Below are 26243 nucleotides of genomic sequence, written 5' to 3'. Positions count from 1 at the left end.
GTCATGTTAATGAACCTCCTTGCCATGAAATTCTTTCCTACCTTTTTTCCTTTTTAAGTACAAATCATGTACATAAACTTGCATAAGGAATTTTAATGGGATGTACACTTTAAATGTATTAAAATGAATTATGCAGAAAAGCAGTAGGAGAGCAACAGATGTACAGATTCAAGAGTGACATGCTTAGTTTCACTTGATGAATGTTTGTTTTGTTGTTTTGAAAAATTAATGTAATGAAATATTTAAAGTGAACAAGAAACTTTAAAATTGACTTGGAGGATGGATTACTTCCTTACAAGGACAGGGTTTTATTAAAGAAAATATGCTCCTAGAATGCAAATCAGGACTCTGTGAGCAACCATTAAAATGATCTAGTTATTTTAGGAACGTCTTACAGACACTGTGTTTTCAAATCATGGTATAACACCTCTTATGGACCAATGAGACCAAAGGTTCACAGCAAACTTGGAGGACAGTATTTCTAACTTAAAAGGCAGTGAGATGATAACTTTCAAAAACATTTACCAAATGATAGAAGACCAAGGCTGTCCACTAGTCAAAAAAAAAAAAAAATCTGGACCACTGCTTTTACCTGTATTAAATAAAGACAGTAATAATTCTAGAAACTCCAACTACATTTTATCATCTTTCCAAATGAAGGAAATTAAAAATTATGAGAATTTCCTTCCATCTCATATTTCTGTTCTTAAAAGTGTTTCTTTTCTCACCAAGAGCTTGATTTTCTGAGGTTTCTCTTAGGCAGCAAAATTTTCAGTGGTCTTTACCTTTGAAAACTACCTTCAGGTATTTAAATTTAGGTATCTAATCCAAAAGGACATCTGAAAACCAGCCAAGAGATTCTCTGTCCATGCTCTTTAGCTTTCATTGGCAAGAGCTATGAGGGAGTCACATATGTCTGCTTGATTCCTCACTGCAGTCTGTTCAGCATACAAAGAAAAAGCAAGTACTAAGCTTCTGACTTTGCAGCCTGAGGTCAAATCCCAAGTTGTAAATAAGAATGAAGTTGTAATGCCCAATGGAAAGTGACTGTGAATGAAGCAACAAACTGGCATTATTAATCGTGCCCACAGAACCTCAGGGAATCAGAAAATTTTTACTATTTGCAAAGAGTAAGAATATTCTTGAGAATAACCAGCCTCTCCTCCATGAGAAAATTGTTCATGAGGCAAATAAAGAAGAACAGAGGAGGTTATGATGACATAACTCACATTGCTGAGCCTTTGAAATGATAGCTTCGTGAGAAAGAACAAGAATCAGGATTCTTTGATTTTTCCTTTTTAAAATAAAACCAAAAAAACCTCACATTGTCCAGTACTATGCTCTTTACCATTTAGAATGGCTGGGAGCCAAGAAATGCAAACCAACCATGTATGAATGATACAGCTGCAAGGTTGTTCTGCAAAAACAAAAGAACTTTTTGTGGCCTAATAATATTCCCTGACTCTAATCCATCTATGAAGAGATTGCTACTGATAATAGTAGCAGCAGTGGGAAACCTTCTGGGTAAAAACATCTAAATTGCATTATATGTGGAAATTCTATCATTTTTGTAACAATATAACCTCAAGCCTTACCTGTATATCTGATAGATACCCTCTCTCTTCCCTATATCTTGATATCCTATATACAAGATCCATAAGTAGGACATATTTTCATGGTGGACTTTACCAAAATCTATTTTACTTTCATGAAAATTCAATTAAACAAGAGAGTGCAATTATCTGTTTACTGGCAAACAGGCAGTCCACATTAGTTCAGCTCTGCTTTGCTGAACTGTATTCAAGTGCTCAAAGCATTCACATGTTTCATTATGAGATTTCATCAGACAACCCTGGCTCCAACACCATGGCACAGAAAATGGGATGCACAATGCCCACTGCTCTCCACATTTTGGTTGCTGGTTCTTAAAAGCTGCTCCTGCTCTCTACAGAAACTGTTTACAAGTATATCAAAGGTTAGGATAGCTTCATGTATATATGATTTGCATTATCCACATCTTATCCAGGCTGCTTCCCCTCTCTTTTTTCTTAGCAAGGAAATTTGAAAATTAACTTTAATGGCTTTGATTTTGCCTTACATCAGTCATAACTTCTAAAACCTCCCAACACTATAGACAGTATTTTATACTCTATTAATCACATGCAGCGTTACATCCTGGTATAACTTCCCACTAGTGCACACAAAGCCACCCTGTCCCTGCATGGCTGAGCTGGCATCCACATGCTGATGGCACAAGATACATCTGACTGAACTGCCATTTAAACCTGAAATTCCTGATGGAGCCAGAAAAAACCTTGATGCTGGGAAATGTTTCAAGTGAGCTGTCCCCCTTCCTGAAGCAGACAGATCTCAGATCTGAAATGTCACGCACAATTACCCTAGAGTCCTTGACTCTGAAACTCCAAATAACTCCTGGCATTATGCAGGCTCTCCTCTTCCCCCAACAATTTCAGGACTTGATTTTAGTGATTTTTCCTTCATAAGCAGTGGCTAAAATGAGACCCATGACTTAGCATGGGGAAAAATAAATTACAACATTCACTCTTACAAAATAAGCAGCAGAATGCAATCTGTTACGAAACAAATAGTAAGATTGACTCAGAATGCAGGCTATCTAAAGATTTACAGGCTGCTTTTTATTCAATCTATGTTTGGGACTTCTCTAAAGAAGACGAAACCTCCCTCTTTTGAATGGTGGAGCATACAAACACTGGTATTTGGAATAAGGTTTGTACTGTGATTCATTATTGTGTATTACAATTGCCGTATCATGCTCATGTTGTGATTTCCACATACCACTGTATGAGTCTTCCAAATCAAAATCCCATGAAACATCAAGGGAAGGCAGAAAGGCACCTTGGAGTACTAATTGACAGGAAGGTCAACATGAGCCAACAGTGTGCCCAGGTGGCCAAGAAGGCCAATGGGATCCTGTCCTGTATCAAAAATAGCGTGGCCAGCAAGACCAGGGCAGTGATCCTTCCCCTGTACCCTGCATTGGTGAGGCCACACCTTGAGTACTGTGTTCAGTTCTGGGCCCCTCAGTTCAGAAAGGATATTGAGGTGCTGGAGCGAGTCCAGAGAAGAGCAACAAGGCTGGAGAAGGGACTTGAGCACAAGCCCTATGGGGAGAGGCTGAGGGAGCTGGGGTTGTTTAGCCTGGAGAAGAGGAGGCTCAGAGGTGACCTCATCACTGTCTATAACTCCCTGAAGGGAAGTTCTGGCCAGGTGGGGGCTGGTCTCTTCTCCCAGGCACTCAGCAATAGGACAAGGGGGCACAGGCTCAAGCTCTGCCAGGGGAAATTTAAGATGGATATCAGAAAAAAATTCTTTACAGAGAGAGTAATCAGGCATTGGAATGGGCTGCCCAGAGAGGTGGTGGATTCACCATCCCTAGAGATTTTTAAACGCAGATTGGATGTGGTGCTGAGTGCCGTGATCTAGTAAATGGACTAGAGTTGGACCAAGGGTTGGACTTGATGATCTTGGAGGTCTTTTCCAACCCAATTGATTCTATGATTCTATTCTATGATTCTAAGTATCTTCAAATACTTAAATTTGGGATTAAATCAATAAACAGTCCTGCTACCTCAGACTTGTTGGCTATAGTCTGCTGGTCAGGACTGGCAGCTGCTAAGTTTCCTTGGCCCTACACGGACAAGGAGGTTGGTGAGTTGAGTTCTGTGGGAGTCAAGAAGTAAGGCAGTGAGGTGACTCATGACATCAAAAGGTTGATTTAGTGGCCACCTGCAGGTGCAAACACCTCAGTGACCATCAGAACAATCTTCTAATGTTTCATGTCTCCAAGGATACCTGGAAGAAAGAGAAATGAGGCAAGCAGAAGGTGCTGTCCTTTCAGTGGCATGCCAAAGAGGCACTTCACTGAGCCATGGACTGGATCACTTTGCTTGGCAAGAAAAGGCAACAGATTAAGAAAGGGTACATCTGAGACACCACCTTCGGCATACGAGTCATCACCAGTGCTTGTATAAATGACCATGAGGTGAAACTCATGAAGCAAAGAAACAGAAATGAACTCAGGGAGGTGGGCTCACCAGAAATCCCTACAGGCATATGTTCCCATCCTCACTGTGCCCAGGCAATAGGGCTGGTCATATATGTGATGAATGGATTAAGTTCACTGTGCGATGTCAGTGATCACTAGTGCTGGTCTGAGATGGCAGAAGAAAATCACTGGCCAACAGCTCATCCTCCTTGGAAGAGGAGATGGGCACAGGTGAGGTATGTGGTCATGAAGTTCGGTGAAGAAAACACAGGGTGGCTACAACCTTAGAAAGAAAGCTGAACTGGACACAATATGAAGGACACCCATAAGGTAAAGAGTCTTTGTTTTAGATAAAGAGCACTATCAGTTAAGTGGATCACCTGCTTGTGTAAATGGAGTGCCTTGAGTTAATCCAAAAGGTGTGACTGTCCTCCTGAACCAGCCAGACCTGCATGGAGGAGGGGTCTACCAGTTTCAGGCCCATTTAAAGTATAACATACAGGTCTGAGTTGGCTTCAAGCCCCATGTTCCTTTGCAGTGACTGGGAACACTCAGCATATAGATATTGGCCCTAGGAATCATGTTTCTATTGTGATTCTGCTGTATATAACAATTGCTAAATCATGATTGTATTGTAGTTTCAGCTTATTGCTGTATTGCTTTTCTAAATCACAATCCCACAAAATGTCAAATATCTTTAAACAAATACAGCATTAGAACGTTGAACTCTTCCTGTGTGAAATATCTGGAAGAACCTGCTCGAAGAGTATTGGGCTCTGGCAAGCAGTTAAAGTCTCAGAAGAAAAAACGCTTTCTGTGGGCTGTTAAATTGACACTGCTGACAATGTAGTGCTCAGAGATTCCAAACTTGCCTCTTTTTATTTTTATACAGTGAAAAAACCCAATAAGCGTAACAAAGAATATAGAGTACATTAGACTCTGTTCTCTCAACCAAGCAGTAAGAGCCATGGGAAAACAGTGATGATGCCACTAAGTGCCTGTTCCTGAGTATCCTCTTCCCGTGAGCTCATACACCCCAAGACATTCTCAGAACTTTCACCTCACTGTGCATGGAAAAAGCAACAAATTTTAAGGCAAATAGGGGCTAAAAAAAAAAAAGTTCATTAGGAAAAAAAGGAGGGGAAGGCCTTTAATCAGGAAATTAAAACCAGAATCTGACAAAAGCCTTAAGTGTGTTTCTAATTTTGGCAAAGGAGGAGACTGAGCATCCTAAAGACTGTTTTTGTCTGTAATAGACCCTTGAGATTTCCAAGCAGGCAACAAGCAGAGAAAAAAATTCAATACACAGCAAAAACAATGAAATTAAAGACCAGATAGTAAAAGAAAAATCTATCAGATTGTGGAATTCAAGGGAATGTGCTGAGAACTGGCTGTTTTAAAGAATGACACAACTCTTAAAAGCTAGCATGGAAGAGGAGGAACTGTATTATGTTGATAGATACTTTTGAATTCTTAACAAGAGAAAACAGGAAATACCCAAGGAATTGTTATTTTGGTTTTGGCAGATATTAGGGACAGACCTTTAAAGTGTCACAAGAGAAAAAGGATATCCTCTTAGATAGGAACACAAGTTCTTTTCTAAGATCCAAGCTCGATTGCAGAAGCCCATAAAACCAAACTGAGGCAAGAGAATGTTAACATTCATGGCTCAATTCCCCATTCAGCTCAGCTGAGATGCAATTTCAAGAGACAGGTATTTTAGCACAAAAGCCCATGCCAACAAATTAAAGCAGTATCCAGATGGAAGATGCAGGCAGCAGTGGTCTCAAAAATCAGCACACAGTGGTAAAATATGAAGAAACTTAATTCCTTACAATGGATTACCTAGGAAAATAGATTTATAATCACTAAAACCAAAATAAAATTCATCAAAACCATAAAACTGAACATTAAGAAGGGTTAATGAGTTTGAGCTAAGATGTAGGACTAAAACCCAGATTTCTTTGAGATCCACTACTGAAAATGTGCATGAAAAAGCTATGCATTAAACATTCTTGTTTTTTTAGCACTTCAAACTTCTTACATGATATCTTCCCTTCCTTGGTCTCACCTTCCCTCACAAAGATTTTACTCTATAGTATCCTGTGAGTTAACTTGTTTGTAAAATGGTTAGATATTAGGGATGTTGAGTGGAATGGAAATAGATAAGCCTATCGAACAAACAAAAATGTCCAAAGCATTCAAAATATAAAAAGAACAGAACTGTTTTTAATGTAACTGGATGTCAATATGCTTCTATAAAGTTGGTGATTCAGGGGAGTGCTTAGCTTGCTGAAAGCAATTCAGATAAATTGATTTTGATATATCCAAAATATTAACTTTCATTTGACTTTAAGAAAAAGATACAAATCATTCTTCAAGATCTTGGCAGATGTTAGAAAATGAACTTTGCTCTCTCATAGAGCTGCTCTTTTACTCCTTATGTCTAAGGTTCAGACTTGGGAGACCATTGTTGTTCAGGTAAAAAAGAAAAATATCTCACGTTTTCAAAATTTGAGTAAGGGTTATTTAAATATTTGCTAAAAAATCCTTCTCAATAAAGTTCATAATAAATAAAAAAACCCAACAAAACATATATTTGTACACATACACACAATGCTATGAGAATCAGCTTGGATGGAAAATGGGATTGCCAACAATTCTGGCACAACAGGTAGGACCACAACCCAAATTTTCCCAGGTTGTTAGTTGGATCCTGATCCACAAAACCAACAATGCAAGGCATATTCAAGTCAACACATTTCACATGTGTCAGAGCTCAAAGAGGCCAAGTAAAATAGACTAAGCAAGATGAGTACCTGTCATATGGATTTAGCTCCAATGATACAAAATTATTATCAAAAGAGGTTATTAGACAACAAGGTTTCTCCTGTCTAATCTGTCACAGGCTAAAACATTAAGCAATTTTGACTCTGCACTGGGAAAAGGACAGCAACAGACAGGCTCTAGGTCCAAGTCATTGGTGCCCTGTCAGCCTACCAGGAGTGGAGGAATCTGTGCTGTTTCATCATGCAGGAAAACCCTTCCTTCAGGAGAGGGTAAGTGACAAGATGCAGATGTCTGATCTAGTGCTGCAGGCACAGGACATATAGAAGTAGGCTTGCATTTACAAGAAGTTCAGTGCAGCTGAGACTGCTCAAAACCCATGGAGGAAATTTTTGAAATGTTGCTATGAAAGAGATGGTGACAGCAAAGCAGCGCTAGCTGCAGGGAAGACACTGCACTAAGCCTGCCAGGAAAGAGTGATGGACAACCATTTTATTAACCAAGATACTCTCTCCAAGGTGCTCAGAGGCAAGGAAAATGAGATGCAGTCAGCTTTTCTTGGAGTAGTTGCTTGTGAAGGTTAAACTGGTTCTTACCAAGAAAGTAGCAGCTTAAGGTACATTAAAAAGTAACAAAATGAGGATTAAACCAAAGACCAAACATAGGGTATTTCTAAGAGCTGCTCCTCCCTCACAGAAAGCATGCTCTGTGCAGCTTGCACTGTGGTACCTAACAAAGGTCTCTCTGCTCATAGTCTGGTAGAAAGACTGACATCCAAACGAACTTGGTGTCGTCTCTTCTCCTGACTGATCTTTCCATGCCACATCCCTCTCAGATGGTATATACAAACAGCGGACAGATCCCTATCCGTAACCCATCAGCTGTCTTAGGTGACTGAGTTACTCTGAATTCTTAACTAGTGTGTATAAGTTCTGACAACCACAATTCGTTTTATTAAGTGTATTTGTGCTGGCTTAAAGCCTTTCATGATACCTCCTTAGGGCACTATTACAGGTTTCAGATTGAGACTGGACTGCCTGGGAATGGCTGTGTTCCTGGAAAAAGGCCTAATTACAATGGCAATCTTGCACAGCAGTCACCTCTAGTCTCTACCTGTATTGTTTTTCCCCTGCAGAGGGTTAGAGACATGAAAATAAATAGAATTAAGTTTGTGTTTGTTATTAGATGTGCAGCAATCAGGCGAAAAGGTTTTCATGTTCACTGCTAGGTACAGGATCTGATGCATGAGAAATGGTAATTAGATAACAAATTAGCCATTGATTCAGACCCATCAGTGGTGACTGAAAACCATTATGTGGTGACTGCTCTTTTTTTGGGGGTCTGTTTGAAGTATGTTGGTGGTCCTCATGCATTTCCTAGGAGAACATCTGTTGAACAAAAACCACTATCAAAATCAATATAATTAGCATCTTTTTGAAACTCTCTCCTTAAAGGAAGGGTAGATCTTTTTCCTGATCCTGAGCTGATCTTTCTTATGGAATAAATAGAAGCTTTCAGCTTCCAAGCTGTTTTTGTTGGATACAGAAACAGCTTTATTTCCCAGGTCTGAAAGTCTGATTCTATTAATTTTCAAACACTTGGTTATATTAATGTTGATTAATGGTCAATAATTCCAATTAAACCTAAAATACTTCAGTACTTCAGTATCCATGTGAATTAATGGGACTGAGATACCTCTCACTCAAACTACAAAAAATTCCAACAATTTTAAATTAGGAAAAGATACAAGAAGTGTATCATGGAACCCACTTACAAAATAAGCCTCCTTTATGCCACTGCTCTGGCACCCTGAAAAGCCTTTTGGAATCAATGATCACACAAGATGATCAGAACAGCAGAATCCTGATAAAGACCTCTCCTTATGTATGTTTTTAGGAATGCTGAACATTTTTTACTTTTGCAAAACCAGCAAACAACCAATATCTTGGGGGAAAAAAGCTTTAAAATTAACTTTCAGACACTCCAACTCCTATATCTTCAGTATCTTCCATCTTGAAGTATAACTGTCCCACCTAAACCTTTTATTTTCTTTGCATTAGAATTAAATCTCACTTTGGATGAAACTTCTAGTATACAAGGCTAAAACCAGAAACCCAGGTCATGAGATGCTCAACTGTATTTAATTGAAATTACAGGCAGATAAAACATGTATAAATGAAAAATTGTCTACAACACCTCAATTACAAAAAAAAAATTGCATATAAGATTTTTAATGACTATTCCTTCTTACACTAAATGCATTATGCTGAAATAAAAATAACTCATATGGAAAAGGAACTGCTCAGCCTAAGTTTGTATCCCCCATACACCATGCCTTTTGGAATTAGAGCCTCCTAAGGCTAAGACAAGTTTCTTGGTGCCGCTGCTCACATTTAAAAAGAATACTCTCTGCTTTTAAAGAATCTAGCTCACTTTTGCCTGGTTTCTATTAGAGCCACCCTTGGGGCTAGTCTGAAATAAGATAAATTATAAATGAAAATAACCAATGACATCAACCTCTACATCAGTGAAATACAGACTTTCACAATATATTTACTCTTATGCTACCCGACTTCTTTCGAAAATCCTAAATTCTGAGGCTTTCATTACATTGTAATGTAAAACACAACTGACGGAGAATTTCTTGAAGGAGAGCATTTTGAAGGACAGGTGCTCATTCATGGTGCTGATACAGTGGGTGAGATTGGAGGGGGCAATGCAGACAAGAACACAGTGAGTAGGCTGCTGGATCATCTCTTCCTGATTTGCATATATATTTCAAATTTTTATAGTGACAGCTCTGAACTACAAAACTTCACACATGATCACAAAGTTATGGTATTTACTGAAAGGGGAATAGAGGGAGAAGGAGGGGAAGAAGCAAAGAGAAGGGGGAAAGGAAGAAAGAAAATTAAGAGAAAAAAGAAAAGGGATGTAAAAAGCCAGGACAAAAAGACTCAGAATCAGTGAATTAACAGTGTAATCAGTAACCTGAGAAAGATGCTAACTGTATTTAGTATTACAATACTGTAGCTGAAGAGCCAGCCATGACAACTGGGATATGTTTTGTTAGTTGTTTTGGGGGGATTTTTTTTGTGGTTAAAATTTGCATTTTTTGAAATGTAAAAGTCTTATGTGAAGTAAGGCTTGTCAAACTTGGCCTTTGAAGAGCATTTTCTCATACCATATCTGTGCAATCTAAAAGTTAAATTACTCCTGTACTCTTTTCTCTCTCATTTTTTGGTTTCTTTTACTTTGCTGAACAGCAGCAATTCTGAAAATATACTGAGTGGTAGCAGGAAGGCTACATCTTATAAAATGCAGTTTTAATGAGCTTTAACAAAAAAGACAAATATAAAATCAGATATCCATCACCTTTCCCCTCCCTCTTGATGTCTCTTACATTGTAGAAGTTAAATTGCAGACACATCATAGAGTGTGAGGCAGTCCTAACAAAATCTAGGCTGCATTGCTCCTCTTTCAAGTTCCTATGATTGAACCTGGGAAAGACCTTTCTATGATCCTGTGATCAAATGCTGCCATTCAAACAAGAAAGGCTAAGAGAAATGGTTAAGAATCGGGGCTTTTACAACTGCTAAGGACTACTGACCAGCATAATGACATTGCTGTTGTGACAAACAAAACCCAAATCAAACAGAATGTCAGCCTCCTGCTTTCCCAGTGCTTTCAGGCTGAACTGCTTTTCCCTGTTTTGCAGTACCATTCGAGGAAGAGAGGGGGGAGGCAGAGACTCCAAGTACACAAGAGCCTCCTGGTTTTCAAAACATATGGAAAGGGGAGAGAGAGGCTTCAATTATGCAAGAGACTTCTGGTATTCAAAACATATGGAAACTGCTGCTGTGATATCACTCATCTTACTTTGTCTGCCTGAATCACAAAGGCAAAGATTCTTCACACGCTACTTCAGACACTTCATGCCATTTCATGCTCAGGGGGAAGGCCTGCAGAAGAGTCCACGAGGCTCCTCTGGTGGCAGGGACAGGTTTACTTTTGGAGGGACAGATGGAGGGAGGGAGTGTGGCAGAAAGGCAAGACAAGGAAGGGAGGATAGACTCTGTGTACATTTTCCCCATTATATGTGCCTTCCTTCTCTCAGGCCAATCCCTTTCACACTCCATAGTCATTCCTAAAGGCATGAGCATCAATTTGTTTTCCCAAAACACTTAAGGACATGCCAAGCACCTGCAGACTGGCTTTTATTCATAAAGTACTCTGAAATTGGGATATATTTCCTCTCTTTCAAGCCACCAAATTCTTCACAAGCTCTACCAGTAAAAACACATTTTTACTGCTTCGGCCCTGAAGGAGCAAACCCACCTGAGAGCTTCCATGAGGCTATGGCCACCCAAGACTGCTTGAAGGGACATTGCCTGGATGTTCCTTGATTTACTGTGGTGTTCCAAAACATGTGAAAAATCAATACTGGAGTTTTATTGGGACATTATAAAAGTCCAATCCCAGAGGTTTCCACTTCTGGCTGAAAGATGGATGCCCAAAAGTGTGTGTCAAAAAATATCTATTTGTACATTGTTAAGTTTCAATAAAACTTTTTTTGTTCAGGTTAGTTGGAATTTACAGGGCAAAGGTTCAGACTGAAACTTCTGATATAAACTTCTCTATGCTTCAATTTAAAAGTGTTTAATGTGAAAGCAAGTGGAAAAGTGTGAGGGAGGCAGGGAGGAGGAAAGGAAGAATTTTTCTCTTAAAGGACTGAAAGGGAAATAATTTTCCTGAGTTAAAACAAAATCATGTAAAATTCTGCATATTATTACTATTGAGCATAACACACCATGAGCTCAAGTGGTTAGTCTGTGCTCAGCCTTGCTCAAATTGCCTTTTTAAATGAGTTTTAAGCTAGTTGGCTCAGGTGTGACAACACTATACTGCAGCAGTAGGGGCTGCAAAGCAGATGTACTCCATCATTTGAAGTGTCCTGAAGGGACTAATAAAGTAATGCAGGAGAGGAAGAAACAGGAGGAGTTGTGCCACTGCTGGCCACAGCTGACGCAAAAGCAGAATTCCTCCCTGAAATTTGAATCACGTATAAATGATTTTACAATGTTCCACATTGTTTCATGCTCTGATTTGCATCTTTTTATTTGTTTGTTTTGTTTTATTTTAAATTGCCAGCCCTTTAGACCTAAAAAAGCTGAAATTCAGGCTGCAAGTCCTTCTGGCTCACAAATTTTGCCTGCCATAACACCTGTGCAACTTGTCTGTCTTGTCTTGGATCTTACAAGTGCATCCAAGGAACAGCACTGTCCCTGGACCAGAAACTTGTCGACACTTCTGCTGATGTATGAGGCAAGACAGAATTCACCACACATGCTCTCAGCTCTGCTGGTTATGCAGCACAAACATATAGAAGTTTTTTTTCATAAGCAAATATATCTGCTATTACGTATGAAGGGAATGGATTTTCTGAATTAAAAGGTTTATGTAGTTACTCTTAGCAGCAGAAAAATGCATTTTGGATTAAAAGAAAACATATATTAGAATTAATTTCCATGAACTGTGGTACAGCTCATTGCCACTAGATATAATGACTGAGAAAGGAATGCAATTCTCTGTTTATGCTGCAGAGTTCTGGAAATCTTAGGAAAGATATGACTGGTGATACCATGACAGGAAGAAACAAGGAATTATCTTTTCTCATTTATATGCCATATTGTTCTATAACTTTCATTCTTTTAAACCAAGCTTAATCCAAACTGCAGTAATGCTACTTTATACACCATGACCTGAATTACAAATAAACTGACCTCATGTGTTTTTTACTCCTAGTTACAAAGTAATAAACCCCCCCCCCCCCGATCCTGTGAAAGTCTTTCTCCTTAATTATACAGCCAGATTACAATACTCAGTATTTCAATGTATGGTTTTTTTAAACTCAAAAAGATACAGTTCTTTTCCAAGGAACGTACTGACCAGTACAAGCTCAAATGAAACACAACAGAAATATGTAGCATATTAGATTTTGAGACTGTCCCCATCATCAACTTTATATATTTCTGCAAAAATCAGGCTTTAGAAGATGTCAGCACTCTGTCTTTTCTCACATAACTTCCCTCATGAGCTCAAACCACATGATTTAGTATGTAGACACAGACTATCTGAAGTACAAATTAGCTCAACTAGTTCCTCTGAGAAATAAGCACATATCAGCTATTGGGGTTTACTGGGTAAACATCTAATTCTGTATCCTTCTAACCAAAAGGAGTTTTTTTTCTGAGCTAAATGGAAACAAAAGAAAATCTTGAGTAGACAGGACTTTTTTTTCTTTTAGAAAAATATCCCTTGCCTTTGAAGAATATAAATAATACACAGTCTTCAAGATCCAAGAAATCTAGGAAATTTGGAATGGATCTTTGCAGCATGACATAGAAATGTGTCCTATGAAACCAGAAGCATCTATGCAAATGTCAGCACATCAAGTTCAACTGAAGGTTACATAAACATAATTCTAAAGAAATAAAAAAAAAAGGAGTGGAAGACAGAGAAACCTGCCTTATACAGTGATACAAAATGACATACTTCACATTTGAAATTCTCAAGAATGCCATGAAGAAAAACAACAACATTAGACTTTTAAAGGCTGTCTTTGAAACCAAAGAAACTTTGCAATTCCAAGAAAAACTTGATTTCAGCTGAAGTCACAACCTATTGGAAATCTGTTTCTGCAGAATTGGTACAGGCTGGATTAGCCAAGTACTGTAAGGAGGGCAAAGGCAGGAGCCTGAGCTGGTGGGGTGTGACAGCCGTGGCTCTAAAAGGAAGAGCAGAACGTGGAGCACCAATGAGGGCGGCCACATCACAGGAGCCTGCACGAGCCACAAACCAAAGCCACAGAAATCTAACCAGGCTGTTGCTTTCTATGCAAAATGATTTTTATTTTCCACTAATTCAGTACCCATTCTGCAGTTTCTTAGTTAGAAAGTCCATCTTTATGACTTCTCTGCAAAGTCTATATGACCTTAACCATTATGTTATGTCTGAAGAATGAAACTCTTTGCCTGGGGACACTCTCTTCTGAGAGCTTTGCACGCCACTGAAGCACCACTTAACACCCAACATGACCCAGGAAGTAGGTCCACAGAGCCTATTCTGCACCAGCAGTTACAATGGCCTCATGATCATCATCAAGACTCAAGCAGGACAACGACAGGAGTTAAAGATTTTAACTGTCTGTCAAAGATGAAGACTGGGAACCAATAGAAGTTAAAAGAATGTTCAGAGGGTTTGAGTCATAAAAGAAATTTCCACTAACAGTGAGCTGAACATGTGCATTAATGGAATACAGAATGTGAAAGATAACAGCAATTCCATAAAAAATGACAGCCACTAATTGGAAACAGGAAAAATAAATGGAAAATTTGTTAACAGGGTTTTTTACAAAGTCTTTACCTGGATCATATTTTCTGATACAGTAGGGAAGAATTTATGTAGTGCAGTCAGCAGACAATAATGAAAAAACAAACCTGAATTCTTAGAAGGAAGACAATATAAAAGATTTAGATAACTAACATCATATACATGAAAGGAACTGAGAATACAAGCAAGAGAATTCAGGATTTTTGGATAATGATAATTCTTGAGGATAACAATAGATAAAACATAACCCCCTTTTTAAATGAACTTCACTGAGTATTACCAGAACCAAACCCAGCAGAATGCCCTTCATTCTCAGTTCTCTGTAACATTCAAGAAATGTTTTAAGGCAACCACAATCCAATACATAGTTTATAGTTTTGGCTGCTGTTTTATCTAGTTTAAAGGGTCAAAAACATATACAAATATACAGACAACCAGGTAATGCTCCAAGAATATAGATTTGGAAGAGTTTTTCGGAGCTTTATTCATATATATGAACAGATAATTAAATAAAAAGATAAAGCACTAAGAGACAAGGGTGAAAAAGTTATCAGACAACATTTAAGTTAATTTACTCAGAAAAACAATTTACAGCATCTCTTATGACAAACAAGATTGCATTAGCTCATCCACTAAGAGAAAACCAGTGGAAATTAAGGTCCACTTGACTGTTAACCCTCAACTAGACCTGCTTTCAGATGACCATTTTAGCCACAATTTCCTAGAAAACATATTGCTCTAAATAGAGTATTCCAAGTTCTATGTCTACTCTGAAGCAAAGATTAACTAGCTGAATTTACTCCCTGTGGTGGAAGAATCTAAGAGAGCCTAAGAGAAGTATTAAAACTAAGGAAAGAGGCAGAAAATATCCATTTATCCTGGTGAAATCAGTTCACAAAAAAGCAATGTTTGGGACCCTTTCAAGAAAAGAAAAGCATGGCCATTAACAATTAAAGCAAGATATGAGGTATTTGCAAATACATCTGTATTGTTGCATATTTCTTTCCCTTTAAAAATTTTTGCTTTAGTAGAAGTCAGTATCAAAATGCTATTGTCACTTGTTATGTGTGGGGTTCTACTTTCCTCCTCTTTCCTTTTGTCAGATATTTGCAATCTGGCATTAGAATTAGCAACAAAAGCCCCACAGAACAGAAGAAGATTCTTGAAAATGTATTGTAGCATTCATGTGTCCCAATTGTTTTAAATTATCCCTGAAATAGGAACTGTCCCAATGTCCTCTGACAGCCCAAAGTATTTACAAAGCAAATGAAATTTAGGAAGTACTATAATGACTAGAAAATGCTGTGAGGGAGCATAATGGATGCATCATCAGAGGATAATTACCGCAATTGAGGCATGTTCCTGTGAAATTCCAGAGAGAAAACTAAGGATTTGTTAAATCTTTGTATTTACTCAGAAATAAAATGAAGTTATCTAAAGACATCCAAGGGTACTGGGAGATGAACAAAAACTCTGTGTAAATATCATACCCTAAGCTTGCCCATCCAAAGACAAATCAATTTGTTACTGACAGACAAGCTAGGAATTTTTACTTGAATTCAATGATCACAAAATGTCACAGATTAGCAGGATTTCTCATGTTCCAATAGGAGAATAAAAATAAATGCAGCACTGAAAGAGTGAGAGCAAGCTACCTTCATCATTAGCAGTGCTCTTCACATCTCGATGGAGACGTACAGTGCTACAGCCTGATGCATTGGTTTGCTGAATTCGCTTTCAGAGTAGCAATATGGGGCCTGTACAATAAGTTTCACATGGGGCTGCACTCTCTGTAGGGAGAAAATATACCCAGTAGGCCTTGGTCTATTTATCTCAGAAAAGCAGTGCTAATAAAAGGAAAATAAAAAAAAAAACTTTGCAAATAAACTCACTGAAATAATAATCACTCAAAGCTACTCAGAATATTTAGGAAGTTACGTGGAACCTTCCTAACACTGAGATTTTGCAGATTTCTGGAGACAACTGTACTTTTTCAGTCTGAAAGAAATGCAAAGGTGTTAACTAATTATTTATGGGACAAGCAATTATTTTGTACTTTACATCTAATCCTGGACATCATGAAATGCTTGTTAGTTGAGCAAGCAGGACAGTGAAGCAATTCCTTTTGGAACGGAACGAAGCCAAGTACTCAGATGGAGAAAGACCCTTAATGAGAATAATTCACTAACACAGACACAATGCTGCTCAATTTACCTAGGCATTATACAACTGAGCAGCAAAATATTTCAAGTGTCAGAGAACACACAGAATACAGAGCCTCCAGAATGCCCTTGTGCTCTCCTTTCCTTGATGTAACACTGCTTTCCTGCTATATTGTTTGCCTGGGTCAGCTTAGATGTGTGACTCTTGGCTGGACTCAAACATCCAGGTACACAACAGTTACTCTCCTGTAACTTCTTTCTTACTTACAGCAACAATAACAACAACAAAAGTCTCTAATTAAATTTATATCTTATTTGCCAAGAAGAAAACAGTTGAAAAAGACCTCTGTATCCAAAATCAATGTTTGAGGTAACAAATGGGCCAGCCCATGATTTATTCTGGCATGGAAGCCAGTCATGGTGCCCAGTCTGTCTCATGGGTTGTTCAGCATGGTGTGAAAGCTGCCTACTCCAGTCCTTCTTCCATCATGACATCAAACTGCCACTGGAACACCTGAGCACTTTATCCTGTAACCATACAGAGACATACACCCCATAGGATGTATGGTGACACATCACCAGGATCACATCTCGGGGAATCCAACTGGGGAAGACAGCATGGATTGAAGTGAGCTGCCAAAATGATTCGCCTGATCCACAATCCCACTGCCTCAGGCCAGTACAAAATGACCTGAAGTAGGCTGATTTCTTTCTTGATGGGCCTTATGTAACCTTCTATTAGGCAGTAAACCTGAACCAGAAAATTAGAGTTTGAATGAGAGGAGATATGGACAAAAATACGAAACTCTACCAGTTCGCTGCTATACCTGAAAGAAATCCATCTGAAAATCCAAAAATCAATGTAATTTAATCCTAAAAGGATTGATTAATTTTCTCTCTCAGTAAGAGCAGCTCTCTAAGAAGCAGAGGTTAGTAACAGATAGCGTGACAAACTTCTGCTAATGTTCTCCAGCTCCTCCTTTTTTAACTGATATCCATAAAGAGGTCATAGCAATAACTAGAGATGATTCTCTTTCTATGCCAATTTCTGAGATGCTGAGAGGATTGTTTTCAGACTCTGATTGTGATTTTCCAAGTACACTAGGAGACCTGATTGTCCTTCCTGCTCCATGCAATAAGATAAGCAACTGCCAAGAGGGGAATAAAGCAAGACACTCCTATCTTTGCTGAGAGTGTTAAACACAGGTTCATAGCACAGATGCATAAACTGAGGACAAGCCTTAACAGGAATCTATGTCAAGAAGAAGAAACTAAGACTGAGTATTTTTTTGCACTGGATCAAAAGTAAATGAATATGATCCCTTGAATGAACTCAGTTGCTAAGGTTGAATACAGTGAATCATAATTATGGATTTAAAGAGTGCTCTACTCTAATAATGAGGCACAAATAATCTCTTTAGTGTAGATCAAATACCCTATGACAATTTCTAATTTTCTGTGTTTAAAGCTATGAAATCTGTCTCCCAATATTTGAGAATAAATTGTGATCTTACCCAGTACATTGTTGAGTGAGTTCAGTTATTGGTTCAGAAACTTGGCCCCAAGATGAATTAGGCTATATCTGCACCTGAACAGTGCTCAGGTAAATTGAAACTCTTAAAATAGTCACTTCCCAAATAATCCTTGCAATTAAATGCAATCTGATAAGAACAATCACAAGAAAAACATAGTAGACAATCTTTCCACATGGACACTTTCTTCAAGAAACTAAGAGCTGATTCATGTCCTTTAAGAAAGCATCAAAAGTTACAGCCATTAAAATCCAATTTCAGTGTACCTCTTGAACAGAACTAAGTATTCGTGCCATCTTATCAAGACTACTATTTTGATGCTGCACATTTTTTCAGCTGAACACCCAGGATATTCCTGATTAATTTAAAAATTAAAGAAAAGAAGAAAAAAAGAAAATTACTTTCAATTTCTCTCTTTCATTCTTTCCCATGTAGCCTTCTTTTGCCTCAAGCAGGCTCTGTAAGAATAGTCTACTTTATTTCTGAATCTAATGATGTGTCCTCTCTGTAACAACTGAGAATGCAACCATGGAGCATGCAGGGTTATCATGATGAAGGTGGACTGACTGATTCCTTGCTATTCACATGGGTATTGCATGATATTAACTAGATTACTACTGGGGCTCCATGTGTGCATACAGAAAGGCAGGCCAAGTTCTCTGCCTGTGTTGCTTTGCCCATTGTTCTATGCAGTCTGAGTCCATTTCACTTCACAAAGTTGGTGGTGTAATTCATTAGCTGGTGCTGAGAAAAATTGTCAGTGACTACTTTTGGAAGAGAAATCATAAAATGGATTCTTGCAGCTTGTACTAAAAGCTTTATATTCTTTCATGAAGGTGATCTGACTAAAATTTATATGTGCAGTGCAGCATTCAATTACTGTACACAGTAGCTGTGCAGATGGCTCTCTTTTAATTAGAGTATTTAGTGCATCTTCTGCACAAAGAACCAGGCAATGAATGAGGAATGTAATGAAAGTAACAAAATAAAAGGAAATATTTTAATGGAAGTTAAGGGGGAAAAAAAAAGAGATAATCACTTAAGACACAATTCTTGCAAGTATTTCCTGGTCATTGGATACAGCTCTCCAGAGAAGGAGAAATCTTTGCAGATCTGTGGCCTTGGGGAAGGCTTGTCAAGCACTAAGTATCAGGCAACAGACCACTAAACTCTGCATAGCTGAGGGACATACAGATGACAGCTGAAGATTTGAAAATGAAAATAATGGCTGGTACTTGGCTTTCAATGTGGCATGGACACACCAGTGAATGTATTCTATGAGTATTGTGAGAAAACATCAGGATTTCATTAAGTTATGGCAAGTACAAATGGTATAAAATAATCTAATATCTGAAATATCCTCAGTATTACCAGCTATTGCTGTTAGTACTAGTAACAGTAACTAGTAACACTAACCAATAACTGCAAAGAATATAAAGGTACTATAACCTGAAATCTTGCCTATTTTATAACCTATGACATAGTTGCTGATTTAGGTATATTACTAGTTTGTTAGAAAAGCATCAGCATTTAGTTATGTGGCCTTTAATCTAATTGGGAGGAAAAAAACCCCAGCAACATTTAGACCAAACCATGAATTTTACATGTTCTTAGATTTAATGCCATCAGGAACAAATGCTTGAAACACACAAACCTGGGCAAGAAAGAAGTTGCTATGGATCAAAAAGGAGAGTCTTCAACTAGGAAAGTTATACATCCTCTTAGCAGGGGCAGTAACGGAAGACATCCTCAACATAAATTCCAGTGGTTACGTTTTCTAAACTCTTTGGTGAATTTTAAGTTTCATAATCATGGCTAGACTTACCTGGTAGACCAGGTGGAGTTTTCAGATATTTGCCATTAAAATGCTGAATTACTACTTCACATTTTTCTGTAGACTCCATTCTGGAAAAGAGAAGAGAGTGGGATATGGGTAGAGGCAATATGTGTTACTAGATTATTATGGAAGCACTCAGTCAGCAAAAATAAAAAGCAAAAGGAGGAAAAAAGGACAAGCACAGATGCTGAGAGAAATCTTCAAAGCTGCTCTTGCTGATTTCTCTGGAGAAACTGGCTGAGCTCATTAGGATACAGTGTGACTTGGGAGGAGGACCTGCCACCCTCAGTCTGCAGCTGCACTTGCGGCTGTGTGCGCGCAGCAACAGTGTCAGTGAACAGCCCACTTTGGCTCCGCGAGATCACTCTGAACGAGGACATTCTTTATGCCCTCAGGTACTGCTTGGAAAGGCAAAAGATATGTTTGTAGATTCCTTGTGCACCCAAAATAACTGCAAATAGCATACAAGAAATGCACTAATGGATTTAGAGAAGAACACAGAGGATAAACAGCAATTATTAAGGATTACAATGTTAAAAAAACAACCTGCAAAGACAGGTTGTATGAAAAGTCAAAGATATATGCCCATTACAACCCAAAGGCAAATTCTGAGTGAAGACAGTAATTTACACGTAACACTGGCAGGGGAAATGCCTTACGCTTCATCTGATTTGAACTCAGGATAACTTAGAGTATTGAGACATTAAAGCATTAAGAGTGAATTGGTACGTATATTTTCAAAGAAATGTAAAGAATACAGTGCTATTAGTCAAATCCCAAACCATGGTTATCCCACATATGGGAATTCACTATTCTTTCAGGTCTTGTAAACTAACTGGGGGCGGGTCCAGAGAGTGGCTGACTTTGCTACGGAGTGGGTATAGAAACTTCCAAAACAGGAACGAGAGAAATGGAAACCTTATAATTTCTTAGAAAAAAACTTGTGTTTAAAAATCATGTTCAATGCTCCTTCAATGCACCAGTGCTTACCTCCAAGTACTCTCCACAAAATAACTCCACTGACATATATATTGCTTACTTCTCACGAGTCTAGGTCTTTTTAAAGTGAATTTATCCACTGCCCTTCCTGTCATATGATTTTGGGAAAGAGTGGCTCACATACAGCAGTGGTTTGTCTCCCAGGATACAGTTTTGCCAGAGTTCAAAGGACCAACCCACGTCACCAAAAAAAAAAAAAATTAAAATTTCTTGTTTGCCCATTTAATTCTTTGAGGAACTCAGTCTTTTGTCCTTTTGTTTCAAGAGAAGTCATTAAAAATTACCCCTCCCACATTGTATCACTGCATATCATGTGGGCTGGGCTATTTCTACAAGCACAAAGACAGCAACTTAGATTGTTCACTTTGGCTTCATTCAGATTTAACTAAACGAGTGTCTGCACTGAGCCTTTAGAGACTCTTGTCTCTGAAAGAATAAATGCAATAAAAGTCTGTTTTCTGTAGCTGCAGGCACTTGGTGTCAAACCACGTTATGTTGCACCACACAGCAGTGACAATTTCATTTTAATACATGGGGTACATTTTAATAAGTGAAAGGAGTCCTTGCAAAGAATGCAATATATAAGCGGCCAAGTGAAAGAGACTCAGTGCACTTCATGCATTTTATAGGGGAAGAGAATAAAAGTGAAACCCACAGTGTTCTGGGATAAAAAGGCCATCATTGGAATAGCACTCTGAAAAAGAATGTGCACATTTTCTTCTCAAGTTTTGCAATTAGCGGCTCTCCGATGCCATTGGCAGCTATCTGTAATCTGGCACACGCTTCGCTTGAAACCGACACCGGCATTATCGGCTCAGTTTGAAGAGGCAGCACAATGGACAAAGCCCTCTGTCTATGCACGTTCTCCTCGGATGTGCTGTGCAGGAACAGCCGCACCATCCCTCGCCGGCCCTACCTGAGCCCTCGTGTGCTTTCTGCAGCCTGGGCCTGTGGGGGAGACTTCCCTCCTGGTCGTGCCAGACAGCCACTCCTAATCAGGATGGCATCTATCCCAGGCCACTGAAGTACAAAGTATAAGTTATACTAGCCCACAATACCTTTTTTTTTAGAAATAACCCATTGAAATTGTGTTCTTCAGGATGATTAGCTCACTGACTGACTGGGAAGAACTAGGGGTATAGAGCAACCAGACATATTACTAAAATTATCTGATACTTGCTATGTCAAGACCCTGGTTTTAGTTTAGTCAAAATTCTGATCAGCATGAACACTTGGGTGGGAACATCTATGGCAGGAAAGTACATGTGAGCTGAACACATATCAGTTCAGATATTACTCTTTCTCTTGTTTTATCCATAAAGACTGGCCATATCTGGGCAAAGGCCCAATAAAAATACCTTTCCTTAAGGTCCACATTAATAAATTCCTCCTACTTTTTCTTCAAAAAGCTGCGGCACTCCTCTACTGTAGAGTGTGTTTGGAGTTATTCTTCTGTGAGATAGAAAGGTTTCAAAACGTTGCTTGAAACTATGATTTAATAAAAGTATAGCTAACGGATTTGTTACATGTTAAAAGCCTCTAGGGGACAGGTTTTCTATAAAGGAACGTCTTCAGAGAGCAGGTAAACTTGGGGAAAAAGTACTCAAATACTTTTTATTTCATACCGGGATTTTTAATAATTCACAGGACAAAAATATGACAAAATAAAATATTCAGGATAAAAGATAAAGAAAAGAAAGAAGGGGAAGGAAAAGAAAGAAGGGGAAGGAAAAGAAAGAAGGGGAAGGAAAAGAAAGAAGGGGAAGGAAAAGAAAGAAGGGGAAGGAAAAGAAAGAAGGGGAAGGAAAAGAAAGAAGGGGAAGGAAAAGAAAGAAGGGGAAGGAAAAGAAAGAAGGGGAAGGAAAAGAAAGAAGGGGAAGGAAAAGAAAGAAGGGGAAGGAAAAGAAAGAAGGGGAAGGAAAAGAAAGAAGGGGAAGGAAAAGAAAGAAGGGGAAGGAAAAGAAAGAAGGGGAAGGAAAAGAAAGAAGGGGAAGGAAAAGAAAGAAGGGGAAGGAAAAGAAAGAAGGGGAAGGAAAAGAAAGAAGGGGAAAGAAAGGAAAGAAGGGGAAAGAAAGGAAAGAAGGGGAAAGAAAGGAAAGAAGGGGAAAGAAAGGAAAGAAGGGGAAAGAAAGGAAAGAAGGGGAAAGAAAGGAAAGAAGGGGAAAGAAAGGAAAGAAGGGGAAAGAAAAGAAAGAAGGGGAAAGAAAAGAAAGAAGGGGAAAGAAAAGAAAGAAGGGGAAAGAAAAGAAAGAAGGGGAAAGACACTAATGCTTGTACATGTTTATTATAAAGACTAATGCAGTGTGAAGAAAAAAATTAATAAAAATTTATATATAAGAAATAACATGATGATTACATAATTATTACCTGAGAAATATTCATTACCATGTAATTACCAGTTAGTGGAAAAATGTGGGTTTGGTTTACATACACCCTATAGTCACTTTGCTTCATAATAATAATGGAAATGAGAATCAGGACCATACCTTTTAATATACAGAGCAAATATTTAAATATTTAGTTGTTACTGCCACATTTATGCTATGATCAACATATGAATATTGGTTTTATTTATAAGAGTAGGCATAATAAATCTTGGAGGGCAGTGTTTCCTTACTATGTAAGGCATTTTGCAAAAATGGAAGAAGGCAGGTAGTAGCAATATTAAACAATGAGGGAGTCCATAGAACTGAGGCTAGAGTTCAAATACACACTAAAGAACTCAATTTCTTTAGGATATCAAAAAGATGACTGAAGGGACAGTCTGATAGCAGTGCATAAGTACCTTTGTGGGGAGGATAAACTAGGTAGCAAGTAGTTCTTTAATCTTCCTGAGAAAGTTTTGACAAGAACCAGATAAATTTGAAAGAAAAATTAGGCAGAAACATTTAACTGCAAAAAAGATAATCCATTGGCAGACATTAGACAGAAAAGAGGGGGCTCTTTTTTTTTTTCTGGTTGATGTGTTCAAATCACTTTTGAAAGTCTTATTTTAGTAAAAGACAAGTATTATCTCAATATTACGTAACTGGGAGTATCTCAACTGTCTATGATATAAAAGACATCAGGTAAAATGGTCTTCAGGTCTCAAATACTCTAAAGCTACAAGACAGTTTTGATCAGCATGACATTTCTTAGCACCTCTTTACATTCTACTCTTCATGCTTCTAAGGAAACATTTCACAGTTTTGTTAATTTATTTTACTACTTTATTCCAGACATTCTAAGACCCTGATAGTGCTGCAACCTGTGATTTTCTCCTCCCCTGTAAATGACTTCAGTATTTTATCTCCCCAACTTTTCAGCTGGTAAGAGATTGCTTCAAGACATTTGTACTTTTCGGTTTGAATCTATTTTATACTGGAAAAAACTATTCCCTTTGTCACTTATAGCCTAGGAAGAAATTTATTTTGACAAGTTCTCCTCATCGGTCACAAATTGTATCTGTTCCCAACATGTCTTGGCTGTATATTTCTCACCTCTTTGCTTGAACAACAGGAAGTTGTTTATTATCTCAGATAAATATACAGAATCTACAGAAACCACTCCTCTTGTCTGGGGACATGGTCCATTCTATACCTTCCAGCATGACCTAGTATGCTGAGGTGACCATTTTGAGCTGCCTGAGTATCTCTGCACAACAGTATCTACAGTGTTCTCTATAGAGAAATATCTTTAGTGCAGAAGAAATCCAATAAAACTAAAAGACACCTATATTATACTGAAAAATTCTTGAAAGATGCACAGCGTCCTTTGAGGAAAAGAACACACAAATTAAAGGCTTGGCTCCCTTGTTTTACTTCAGTGGAATCTGGAGGACATCCATTTCTACTGAAATCCATGCAAAACTTGTATAAATAGAATAATGATCATGTGAGGGCTCAAAATCCAGTTTCTCATTTTCTGTTTCTCCCATTCAGTTTCTGAGTTGAATATTGTTTCCAAAGACTACATTTAAGATATGGAAATGTAGACAAGCAGAAGATGAGTTTAGTAAAAAACATATGCAGGCAAAGAAAAGCAACCCATTGGAAACTCTTCCGGAAGAATAAGATGGGGAAAAGATGAGGATAAAGCCTAAACTCCCAACAGCAGAGTGATTAAATGCTTCACTACAGACCCTTTAGCTAGGTTACAAAAGGACAGAAGCATCTCCTTAATGTGCACCTTTGCTCTGAGATGACAGCTAATTGAGAATCTCTTGACATTGGTCGTTTGCTGGAACACTATCATAACATTCTATTATGACAGCTTGTGTCAGAAAAATTTTCTCATTTTACTGGAAAAGAATAGTATGAACACACAGTTTTTTCCACCTAGACCCAGACTGATTTATGCTACTGTCTTCACAGTCTCAGGTAAAGTATTATACTGGTGCCCAGCAGCAGTGCAATACTTGACTGTCTCACTGTCAGCATTTCCATCATAAATTTCTGTTTTCAGAAGCTTATGACTTTGTTGTAAAATGTCGCTTGGGGGGTGAATCTTGCAAGGTCATTTTAAGTTACAAGACAGCAAACAAAATAAAAAAAGTTAGTGGCTTCTAACTCTTCCTTTGCACTTTATCACTTAAAAGGACCTATAAAATGCTTGTTCTGCTACTCAGCTGAGCATGGCACATGCATGTATGGTATTATTAACATTACTATCTCTATAGGGAGGATACTTAAATAGTACTTGAATGATATTTTACTATGGGTTTATAAAAAGAAATTTTTATTTCATTGATTCAGTGGTACCAGTTAAGTCCTTCCCCAAGGTACATCCCAATGTCTCCTTGCTCCATTTTCAGTGTCCCATGGAGTTCTTCAATTAAGCTCACAGTACCTCAGGCTTCAATTATGCAGATTGCTCAGCCAAACTATCTGATGGCTTCTAACTTTCCCTGTTCCTCTCTCATCACCCTTCAGAGCTTCACATCCATTTTGATGTTATTGAGTCTCACTGATATTTGTCTAGGGATCCTGATCCACCGTGTCCTTCTCTGGAGTTTGCTTCTCCCTGAAAGTGCAGTTTCATGTCTGTCAATTTTCTCAGGGATATAGAAAGTCGAACAAAATTTGGTCCAGGTTGCAACTCCAGATGGAAATGTGAGGGTCTGCTCAAACAGACCTCCCCAGTACCCTGCAGTGCTGCTCTGAGCCTTTTCCAGAGAGGTCTTTCAATGGAATTTTATCACCACAGGCTTTGGAATATTTTACAGATATCACACAAAGTCTTTGGGGCATGTTTGGGATTTCCAGTTTCACCTGAGACATTAAATTATAAAAGCAATTTCCTGGGTAAGACATAGGATGTGACAGATCATTCTTCTGACTGAAAGTAGGAATGATCCTCGTAATACCTATGCCTGCACTACTATCCCAGGTGATGGATTTATTCAAGCTAAACTTAAAGCACCTTTTCAACTGTCTTCAATTAAACCTCTGAATAAGGAAGAACAAAGCATTTTCCATCTTCACGAATGCATCTTTAAACTGTCTGGATGTTCTTCATCCCCAGGTGCT

At 38.3% G+C, this 26243-nt stretch overlaps 1 protein-coding gene across 4 annotated transcripts in view; it reads right to left on the bottom strand.

The window, feature by feature from the left end:
- Positions 1 to 26243, bottom strand: part of RBMS3 (RNA binding motif single stranded interacting protein 3) — a 708641-nt gene that overhangs the window by 123771 nt on the left and 558627 nt on the right. For all 4 annotated transcript variants that reach the window (XM_071561125.1, XM_071561126.1, XM_071561127.1 and 1 more), the window contains one exon: positions 19726 to 19805. In XM_071561125.1, coding sequence (XP_071417226.1) covers positions 19726 to 19805 — 80 coding nt within the window. The remainder of the gene's footprint in view (positions 1 to 19725; positions 19806 to 26243) is intronic.

The sequence above is a fragment of the Pithys albifrons genome, chromosome 7, assembly GCF_047495875.1.
Source record: "Pithys albifrons albifrons isolate INPA30051 chromosome 7, PitAlb_v1, whole genome shotgun sequence".
Lineage (NCBI taxonomy): Eukaryota > Metazoa > Chordata > Aves > Passeriformes > Thamnophilidae > Pithys > Pithys albifrons.
The sequence above is the reverse complement of the archived record's forward strand: the minus strand, read 5'-3'. Positions and strand labels throughout refer to the sequence as shown.